General features: G+C 67.1%; 3 protein-coding genes across 3 annotated transcripts in view; 2 read left to right on the forward strand and 1 right to left on the reverse strand.

Annotated features, from left to right (window-relative positions):
- The first annotated feature begins 496 nt into the window (after nt 1–496).
- Nucleotides 497–4,522, forward strand: CAMK2N2 (calcium/calmodulin dependent protein kinase II inhibitor 2). The gene is made up of 2 exons (XM_082487436.1): nt 497–701; nt 2,986–4,522. Exons 1-2 carry the CDS (start codon nt 533–535, stop codon nt 3,054–3,056), a joined length of 240 nt encoding a protein of 79 aa, XP_082343562.1. The 5' UTR covers nt 497–532; the 3' UTR covers nt 3,057–4,522.
- Nucleotides 4,523–5,299: 777 nt separating this feature from the next.
- EEF1AKMT4 (EEF1A lysine methyltransferase 4) lies at nt 5,300–9,529 on the reverse strand (the record flags this gene model as incomplete). Its single annotated transcript, XM_082486819.1, has 3 exons — nt 5,300–5,602; nt 8,167–8,450; nt 9,358–9,529. 3 exons carry the CDS (start codon nt 9,527–9,529, stop codon nt 5,300–5,302), a joined length of 759 nt encoding a protein of 252 aa, XP_082342945.1.
- Nucleotides 9,530–9,670: 141 nt separating this feature from the next.
- The window catches only part of ALG3 (ALG3 alpha-1,3- mannosyltransferase), a 2,405-nt gene continuing 1,536 nt past the window's right edge, over nt 9,671–10,539 (forward strand). Inside the window, 3 exon segments of the mRNA XM_082487215.1 lie at nt 9,671–9,816; nt 10,206–10,305; nt 10,406–10,538. Of these exon segments, the coding sequence (XP_082343341.1) occupies nt 9,681–9,816; nt 10,206–10,305; nt 10,406–10,538 (369 nt within the window). The 5' untranslated portion in view covers nt 9,671–9,680.

The raw sequence follows: 10,539 nt of genomic DNA on the forward strand, positions 1-10,539 counted from the left end.
CTGCTGGGCTACAGGAGGCTGGGAGCTGAGTTTGGGGTGCTCAGGGTGGTCTGAGGGACTGAAGTGTGGTGTTGGGGGGATCTGGCATCACCTCGGTGCACAGGGGGAGCTCCCAGCTGTGCCTGGTGGTCCTTGGCTATCTGACCCGGGGATACCCAGTGGTGCCAAGGGCTCCCTCCTCCACGGGGACACCCCGTGTTTAGAGGCACCCCCGAGTTGGGGCGACAGCCCCAGCAAGGCTGCGCTGGGGGAACCAGCCTGCGCTGGGGACTGGGCAGGGGCTGGGGCGGGGGGTCCCTCCATCCCAACCAAGCGGGCACCGAGCACCGTCTGCGGGGGTCCCTGTCCCCCTGTCCCGGCCGTGCCGGGCCGGGCCGCGGCGCTCCGGAGCCGCCCCCCGCCGGGGGGGTCCCCGCTCCCCCCGGATGCATGACTTCATCCTTCCGCCCGGGTTTCCTCCCCGCCGCCGCCGCCGCCGCCGCAGACCGGCTCCCGGCTCGGCGCGGCGCGGCTCGGCCCGCTCGGCCCCGCCATGTCGCAGGTGCTGCCCTACGGCGAGGACAAGGTGGGCCGTTACGGCGCCGAGCCCGAGGCGGGGGAGCTGCCCTTCAGCTGCCGCCTGCAGGACACCAACGCCTTCTTCGGGGGCAACCAGGGCAAGCGGCCCCCCAAGCTGGGACAGATCGGCCGCGCCAAGAGAGGTACAGCCCGACTCCCCCCTCCCCCCCCCCTCCCCCGACCCCCGCCTCAGCCCCACGGCATCCCCGGCACCACCGCGTCTGCCCTGCGGCATCCCCGGCATCCCCGGCACTGGCTCTTGCATCGCCAGCGCTGCCCCACGGCATTCCCGGGACCCCTGGATCTGCCCTTCCATCCCCAGCTCAGCCCCGGGACCCCCGGATCTGTCCTGCAGCATCCCCGGCGCTGCTCCTCGGCATCCCCGGCACTGGCCCTGGCATCCCCAGCGCCGCCCCACAGCATCCTCGGGACTCCTCGGTTCTGCCCTTGCATCCCCAGCACCCCCGGCACCGGCCAGTGCATCCCTGGCAGTGCCCCCCCGGACCATCGGCATCTCCCCACAGCATCCCTGGCACCCCCGGCACTGCCCCACAGCATCCCCGGTTCCGCACACCAGTATCCCCAGCGCTGCCCCCGGCATTCCCAAAATCTCTAGCTCTGCCCCACATCATCCCCGGCACTGCCCCCACCCCGGCATCCCTGGGACCCCCAGCTCTGCATCTGGCACCCGGCACTGCCCTAGAACCGCAGGCCCCCCCATCCCCAGCTCCAGGCACCAGCGCTGTCCTCCCAGCGCTGCCCTCCCAGTGCTGCCCCACAGCCCCCCCGCCCAGCCTGGGGCTCCCCCCGGGACTACCCTGTAACATCCCTGGGGCTGCCCCCGGGACTGGGACTGTCCTCGAGCATCCCTGGGGCTGCCCCCCTGCACATCCACGACTGCCCCCGGGACCCTCCGGGATCTGCTCCTCGGCACCCCTGGGATTGCCCCCACATCCCCTTGGACTGCCCCCCTCCCCCCCCATCCCTGTAAACAAGCCTCCCCCAGCATCACCAGGAACAGCCCCACCAGCCCCATAAACCTCTTTCGACACATTTCTGCCTGCCGCAGAGACCCCCATCAGCAGCCGCCGGCAGTGCTGATCAACAAACATTCCCCCCCCTCCCCCCCCCAGATTACTGTCCCTGCCAGGACTCAATGAACCTGTGTTGTCCCCCCCTCCCCCGCTTTACTGCTTGCCGCAGAGACCCCCATCAGCAGCTTCCCTGCTTCTGTCAGGACCCAAGTAAATGCCCCCCCTCCCCTGCACCCCGATCTGCCACCACTGATGCCTTGGGGACCCCCGAGAATGGCCCCTGCCTTCCCTGCAGCCCCCACCCTGCCTGTTTGGGGGACCCCCATAGGCAAACAGCCCTCCTTGAGCTGCAGGGGCCCCCCTCCAAAACAAAAACACTCCAGCCCCGAGGGGGGACGAGCCGCTACCTGCTCCACCCGCCCCCCCTTTGCGGTGGTGGTGGCTGGGTCTAGCAGAACCCCCCCCGGCAGTGATGGGGGGGCCGGTTCCCCCTGGATGGTGATGGGGGGGGGGTCTGGCTGCTCCCCTGGTGATGCTGGTGATGGGGGGTGGTCTGGCCAATCCATCCCCAGGGTGGTGATGGGGGGGGTTGCTGAGCACCCCAGTAGTGATGCTGGGGGGGTGGTGGTGTCTGTCCACCACCCCCGAGGGTGATGGTGGCGGCACTGGATATGCCCAGCCAGTGATGGGGTGTGGGGGCTCTGTGTAGCCCCCCCGATGGTGATATTGATGCTGATGGGGGTCTGTCCAGCCCCCAGTGGTGATGCTGATGGCGGGGGGGGGGGTGGGGTGTCTGCCCCAGCGAGTGATGCTGATGGGGGGCTGTCTGGAGGGTGATGCTGATGGGGGGCTGCCCAGCCCTCCATGGTGATGCTGATGGTGGGGGTCTGTGCAGACCGCTGTGCTGACAGGGGGCTGTCCGGCTCCCCCGACCGTGATGTCGATGGCGGGGGAAGTGGAGGGGGGGGGGGTGTCCTGCGCAGCGGGTGATGCTGATGGGGGTCTGGCTGCCACCCCCGCGAGCTGGTGGTGCCCCCCCCGCTTGGTCATTACCCATTCCAGTCCTGTTGCTCTCATCAGCGCCTGCCGCAGAGAGGAGGGGGGGGGGTCCTTCCTGGTCTTTCCTGCCCCCCTCTTCCCAAACCACCTATCCAGAGGCGGCCGGTTGGCTGCGGGGGAGGGGGACACTGCCCCTACCCAAGCCGGGCGGGGGAAAGATCCCCCCTCCCCGTCCTCACTGCACCCACCTGCGCCCCTTCGCCCTGCTCCCCATCTGGAGCCCGAGTGGGGTGAGAACCCGGGGGGGGCGGGGGTTGCAGAGACTGGGTGCGTGTCCCCTCGCCCACGCACACCCCACACAACCCCCCCCCCTCCCCCCCGCCTGTCCCCGCAGTGGTGATCGAGGATGACCGGATAGACGAGGTGCTCAAGGGCATGACGGAGAAGTCGCCGCCGGGGGTGTAAACCGGGACCCGCCGCCAGGACCCGCAGGCCGTGCCCTGCTCGCAGCCCGCCCGGCCCTGCATGCTGGCTGCACCGCCGACGAGGAGGGGGAGCCCATGCCCGTGCCCCCCCCCGCCACCCCCGGCCCCGGGGGCGGGGGGGCCGCTCCGTGGCCGCCACCACCACCCTCCCCCCCTCCCCGAGCCATGCACTTTACCCCTCCGCCTCCCACGGGGGTGTGGGGACAACCCACCGAAGCCCCCCCCCAAAGCTGGGCAAAGACACCCCCCCCCACTCCCCCCTCCCCGGGGTGGGGGGTCCGGCCCCCCGCTCCGCGGTATGTGTCCGTGTCCACCCCACCCTCCCAATCCTCCTTGGCGGGGAGAGGGGGTCCCCGAATCCCGGGGCGGATCCAGCCCCACGAGCCGGGGGGGGGGGGAGCGCTGCTGTCCAGAGACATTTTTTGCTCCATCGTTTTTTGCATGAGCTTGGTGGCCCGGGCGCCCGGTCCTGGGGCCGAGGGTCAGCCCCACCACTCCGGCACGCTTCTTTTTAAACAGAAACTCCTCATATTTGTATTTTTATATCCGAATCTTTGTTAAAAACGATCTGCTGATGTTGAAATGTCGAAGTAACCGCATCGGGGAAAACAAACAAACAAACAAACAGAAAAAAAAAAAGGTTCATATTTTTTTCCATAAGAAAAAAAAAGACAAAAAAAGAAGAAAAAACTGAGGGGGGGGGAAATAAAGGGGCGGGGGTGTTAGAAAGATGGAGGGACCGTGAGGAAAGCTGAAGATGTGGGGAGGGGAGCAGGGACCCCTGGCCCGACCTCCCCCCACTGGCAGCAGGACCGTCCAGAGGATTTGGCAGCGCCATCGGCCGCTGCAGTGGCGGGGCCAGAGCCCACCAGGGCCGGCTGCGGGTGTCAGGGGGTCCCGGTGCTGCCCCTCGCTCGGGGAGGGTGGGAGTGGGGAGGGCAGGGACCAGCCTGAGTCGTTGTTTTTAATTTTATACTTTAATTTAATTTTATTTTTTAAGAAGCTTCTCGGGGGGGGTCTGATGTGCATGAGAAACTCGTCATCTTTTTCAATAACCTACGAGTGGCATTTATGGAGACGACGACGCAAAAAAAAACCACAACAAAAAACACCAAACAAAAAACAAAACCGAGAAAAAAAAAAACACAAAAAAAAAAGGAAAAAAAAAAAGATACTTGTGTCATGATGTTCTACGAATGATCCATTGTAAATTTAAATGCCATTTTTCACTGTACTGGTGAACAAAATGCGATGAATAAAATACATTCATGTACCGAGGCAAGGCCTGCAGCCACCTGCTCCTTTCTGTGCCCCCCCCCCCTTCGGCACCAGCTGGTTTTCGGGGTGCCCATGGGATGGGGTGGTGTGGCGGGGGGGACACCTGACCCCAGAGTCCTTCGCCGGCTCCCAGCGCCGGGGGAGCCACCAGCTGACCCACTTATGCCTTTTGCCAGAAATAGCAGCCCGGCAGCTTGCGTCTCTTCGATATGTTACCGCCGTCCGTCTGAGGAGGGGTCCCCTCCATGCCCCCCGGCGTCACCCACCCCAGGGGGGGCCTTGGTGCCCAAACAGCCCCTGGGGACACCCCCTGGTAGCATCCGCTGCAGCCGCCATGCTGGCACCCACACACCAGCACCCACACGCAGCCGGCACGCGGTGGCACGCCTGTCACCAGCCCCAGCACACGCGTGGCCAGGGCTGGGGGTGACAAGGACACAGTGCCCTTGCACACCCCCACAGCTGGGTACAGGACGTGGGGAGCAACAGGCACCCCCCTATCCTGCCCCCCCCCACCCAGTGCCAGCACCCCCATCCTGCCCCCAGCCTAGCTGCCTGTGCCGGGGGGGTGGTGTGGGGGGTGTGTGTGTGTGTGGAGGCAGGGAGCTGCTCCCCGCGAGATGGATGGGTGGAATTAAACCCGATTTGGTTTCATTATCGGCCGCAAAGCCCGGAGCCCTGGCTGCTTTCCAGCCAGGCGAGGGAAGGGCCGGTGGGCGGGGGGGGGGGGGGGCACAGCATCACCCGCTCTCCAGAGCATCCCGCTGCCCCCCCCCAGTAGAAATGTCCATCCCCCCCTTTTCTCCCATTGCTCCCATCACCAGGCAGCTTGGGGGTGGGGGGCGACAGGACACCAGTTCCCTGTCCCCCACCTGCAAGGATGGAGCAGCTTAAGGCTTTATTGGGTGGGGGGGGGAGGCCGGGGAACACCCCCCCTTCCCCCGGTCACAGCTGGATGGCAAGGAGATAGTCCTCATCGTCGTCTGGGGGGGCAGGTGGTGGTGGTGGGGCGGGTGGCGGGGGGGGCTGGTGCAGCCGGCGCCCCAGGGCCAGGTCAGAGGGGTCCAGGGGCTGCCCCTTGCGCATGACGTAGAGGAAGTAGTGGAAGGCGCCGGCATCCCCATCCCCACAGGCAACGTGGCGCAGGGACCAGCCGAAGGCCTCCTGGGCGTAGTGGGGCTTGCGAAAGTGGGGCTGGGCGAAGGTGATGGAGATGAAGCAGCCCCCTGGGCGCAGCACCCGGCTCACCTGTGATGGGAGAACCCCCGAGATGGGGCAGGGGATGACACAGTGAGGTTCATCCCCTCGGGCAGGGATGGCCCTGTCTCCAGGGACCCCCATCACCACCTGCCAAAGATCCCCCCCCAGCCTCTCCCATTGCACCCCCAAATCTCCTGTCCTAACCTTGTCCCTCCCAGAGACACCCATCTCGGTTCTGACATTGTCCCCAGACCACCTGCAGCTTGGTGGCAACAGGGAATGGGGGTCCCCATGCACTGCCTCTCCCTGCACCCCAAAACCACAAAGAATCCCCAAAACTCTTCATCCTCACCCACAGCAGACAGCACAGAGACCAAATCCTGGCACGGGGAAAAGCTTCACCCCCCCGGGCATAAAGCCCCCTGAGAGCAGTGTGGGACCCCCATGCCATCCACTCCTCCCCAGGGGCACCCAGCATCCCCCCCCCCTTGACAACACCCAGCATCCCAAGGGGGGGGGGCAGTTGGATGGGAAAGGACTCGACCCTTTTAATCACCATTTTCTCTCCGCTGGAACTAAGCTCCCGCTAACAGGATGGAAAAGAACATCAATTTTCTTGCTTGGCTTTATCCAATGTCAAAAGGCTTTTACGGCCAGCGCTCGCGTGCTCGGCATGCAAAGGCAGCGCCCGGGGCGGGCGGGCGGGCTGCCGGCCAGCCCCCCCCTCAAGCCACCCTGCCCCAGGCAGGGACACCCCTTAGACCACCCCCCCGGCAAGGGCAGAGAGTCACTGCGGCAGGGGAGAGGGATGGGGGCCAAGGGGGGGGTTTCCCAAGCTCTGGTTTAATCCTGCTGGGAAGCTCCACGGCTCAGCGCTGGCTGGGGCCAGGGATGGAGAGAGGACAGGCAGACTGCGTGTGTGTCCCCCTCCCCGCTGCAGTGGGGGCTTTTGAACCAAACCTTAGCGGTTTGGCCAGGAAAAGGAGAAGGCAGGTCCTTGCATCCCCCCCCCCAGCCCTGAGCACCCAGCTCAGCATCCCTCCTGCAAAACGTTGGATGCATCCATCCTGGAAAGGCCCGGTGGATTCCCAACTGACAGGCACGGGAGGGGGGTCCCCAGGGCTGGGGGCAGGCAGGGATCTCCATCTGGAGCCGAGCAAGAGGCATCCCGCATCCCTGCATCCCATCCCTCGTTAATAGAGCACTAACGGCCGTTGCTTAGAGACGGGCGCAGGAAACCTTCCCATCCACCGGCCAACACGGGGAGGGGGGGGAGGGCGAGGGGGGCAGCTCCCCGCTCTGGCACTGACCCATTGCCCCCTCCTTGTTGCCCACGGATCACCAGGACAGGGCTGTCCCCAGGGCATCCCCGCAGGCAGGGAGGATTTGATTTTCCAGTCCTTATGTGCCCCCCCTAGGGAGAGCAGGACAGAGGCTGTGAAAACTCCAGCTCCCCCCGCCATGAGAAAGGAGGGGGTGAGGGTGAGAAGGGGGGGTGATGGCCGAACCTGCGCAGAGGGACCGGCAAAGCAGCAAGCGGGCGGGAACACCCCACGAATTCCCCCAGGGATGAGGACAGTGGGGACCGGCCACAGGCAGAGGCCAGTGCCCAGTGATGCTGGGGGAGGGCACGGATTGAGCGGGGGATTAAAAAGGGAGAAAAAAAAAGGGGAAAAAAAGCACTAAATCCCTGCTGTTTGGCCAAATGACAAGGACAGGCAGCAGCACTGGCAGGGCAGGGCCCCGATGGTGAGGACAGCCCCAGTGCTGCCCACAGCGCCTGGGGTCTCGCTCCCTCCCGGGCTCAGGGGGACAAGAAAGGATGGTGGGGTGGGGAGCAGTAGCCACGAGCACCCTCCCAGCATCCCACGTCCCCACCCAAGGGTGCCGGCCAGATGCAGCAATTAATTGTCCTCGCAGTTATTCCCCTGTGGGGGGGGAGGCTGCCAGGACCCGCACCGGGGCAGGTTCAATTCAGTCCCTGCCTCCACCACTGCCAATTAATTGGGGCCCGGAGGCATCTCCCGTCCCCGTGGTAACACCACGGTCCTGTCGATGCTGATGGGTGTTGCCATGGCAACCCCAGACCGGATGATGGGGACCCCGGCTAACGAGATCGAAGCTGGGGTGGGGGCATGTGAGAGCCTATCACAGCTCTGCGGTTGTCACCTTGCCCTGGGTGGGCAGGGCCACCTCAGTGTGTCCCCCCAGGTCCCCTCCAGGCACCCTCGGGTGCCCTGACAGCCACCCACGCCAGGATGGGGCCCATTTTTTACAGCCAAATTTTCATATTTAAAGTGCAAACAAGGATGGGGGTCACCCAGCCCCCCAGCAGGACCCATAGTCCTCAGGGACACCCCCTGCTCCATCCACCTCCCTGGGGAGGAGGCGCTGGGAGGGGCGGGGGGGGGGGGTGTCTCCCACACCCAAGGGTGCCGGGAGCCCCCCGGGTGCCCCTTTGCAGGGCAGCAAAGCGGGCAGCACCGGCTGGACAGTAGGGGCAGAGACATCGACTGGGGCATCCCCAGGGAAGCAGGGTAGCGAGGGGACATTCTGCACCTTCACCCATTCCAAACGGGAATGGGTTCCACCCTCTGCCCCTCTCCCCGTACCTCCGCCAGCACCCGGTGCATCGCGGCGGCCGCCCGGGGCGAGACGTCCCACGGGTCGGTCTCCTCCACCATCAGCACGTCGAGGGTGCCCTTCTCCAGCACCACATCGAAGGCGGCGTCGGGGAAGGCGAGGGCGCGGATGTCCATGACGGCCCAGCGCAGGCCGGGGCAGTGGGCGTAGCGGGCGCGCATGGCGGTGATGCAGGCGGGGGAGAAGTCGATGCTGGTGACGTCGGTGTAGCCCAGCTCGTGCAGGTCGTGGCTCAGGGCGCTGTTGCCGCAGCCTGTGCAGGACATGGCTCAGCCGGGGGGCTCGGGGTGCTGCCTGCACCCCAACCCTGTTCGTGCCCTGCTCAGACCCAGGGAGGGGTGCGGATGGGCCGGGGCAGCTACAGGGGGAGCAGGTCATCACCTTGGCACTAATTAGTGAGTGCTGGACTAGTTATTAATTACCCTCTTCCTGCAAGGTGGGTGCTTTGGGCTCCGCAGGACCTCAGGGTGAGAGCAGCCTCCCCACCCCCGGGTGGGATGCAGGAGCGGCTGTGGGGATGCTGGGGACAGGGAGGGGGTCCCTCGTCCTCTCCCCCCCCGGTGCCATGGGGCAAGAGCCGCCTGTGTCCCCCCCCGCTCCCCGAGAGCCTGTGGCGGGGCAAATTAGGGCAGCACGCAGCATCTGAGGGGACTTAATCGGGATGGATGGACAGACGGAGGGACAGAGGGGCGAATGTCTCGGGGGGCCCCAGCAGGACGTGCCCCCCCCCCCTCCCCGGTGCGGCGGACACGGGGAGTCCCTTCGCCGCTCCGCCGGGGATCAGCCGCTCCCCGGGGGGGGGGGGGGGGGCTGGGGGGATCCCGGAGGGGGGGAGTTGGGGGGGCGGATTTGGGGGCTATTAAGCGCAGCTGGCGGCGGCTTATCCGCTAACAGGATCGGTGATTACACCCGCCTAATCCCGCCCGCCCGCCCGCCCGGCGCTGGGTGAACCTGCCGGGCCGGCGGCGGATCAGCGGCGGATCAGCCCGCAGGTGGGATTACCGGGCGGTTACACCGGCCCCCGCCCGCCCCACCGAACCCCGGTGCCGGCCCGGTGCCGCACCGCCACCTCGCGGCCGGTACCACCGCATCCACCGGCGGCACCCCGAGCACCCATCCGCCTTCCCCCATTCCTCCCCCCCCGGCTACCGGGCACGTACCGAGGACGAGGATACGGTCACCGGGGCGCAGCTCGGCTTCCAGCTGCGGGAGGAACCGGGACAGACCCCCCAGCCACTCCCGGGGCTCAGCGCCCTCCTGCCGGTACAGCGCGTCCCAGAAGCAGCGCTGCCGGTACCGACGGTTGGCGGCGGGCGCGCGCCGCCGCTCCATATCGGGCGGGGTCAGGGGGGTGTAGGGGGGAGGGGGAAGCACCGGGCGCCACGTGCCGCCCGCGCCCCCACGTGCGGCTTCCGTTCCGCGGCGGTTGCACCGCCCTCAGCGCTCCGGGCGGAAACGCGGAGCGGAACGAAGGGAGGCGGCCATGGCGGCGGGGCTGCGGCGGGCCTGGCGGGAGCGGCGGGCCGCGCTGCTGGAGCCCAGCTACACCCCGCTGGTGGCCGCCTGCCTCTGCCTGGCCGAGGGCGGCGTCAACCTCTGGGTCATCCGTAGGGTCCCCTGTGAGTGCCGGGGCACGGCCGGGACGGGGCGGAGGAGGAGGCGGAGGAGGCCTTGCCCGGGGGTGGTGGGGGTAGGCCCGGCCCTGGCCGGGGGGGACAGCTTGTCCCCGGGCTGGGCGGCGCTGAGGGGATCCCCCTGGAGCAGCGTGTGTGTGTGTGTGTGTGTGACCCGCTGGCAGGGTGACAGGGCTGCCCCCGGCCCGGGTGGGTGACAGCATCCTCCTGCCGGGGTGGCGGGGGGGGGGGGGGTACGGGGGTGGGCTGGGAGCCCTGGATGGGGCCGCGGGGGGTGTGGGGGGGTCGCAGGGCAGGGCCGTGGGGTCTGGAGGTGGGGGAGCCCTCCCCGCAGTGCCCCCCACACCCCGCCTGACCCCCGGCTGTCCCCGCAGACACCGAGATCGACTGGAAGGCCTACATGCAGGAGGTGGAGGGGTTCACCAATGGGACCCTCGACTACACCCAGCTGAAGGGCGACACCGGGCCGCTGGTGTGAGTGATGGGGACGGCCGAGCTCCCCGCGAGCAGGGGCTCTCCAGGGGGGTCCCAGAGGGGCAGCGGGACCCGGCCCCTCACTCCCACCTCTCCACAGCTACCCTGCCGGCTTCGTCTACATCTTCCTGGGTCTGTACTATGCCACGGGCCGCGGCACCGATATCCGCCTGGCGCAGTACCTCTTTGCCGGCCTCTACCTCTTCAACCTCCTCCTCGTCTTCCGCATCTACT

This window comes from Vanellus vanellus (genome assembly GCF_965231255.1).
Source record: "Vanellus vanellus genome assembly, chromosome: 8".
Classification (NCBI taxonomy): domain Eukaryota; kingdom Metazoa; phylum Chordata; class Aves; order Charadriiformes; family Charadriidae; genus Vanellus; species Vanellus vanellus.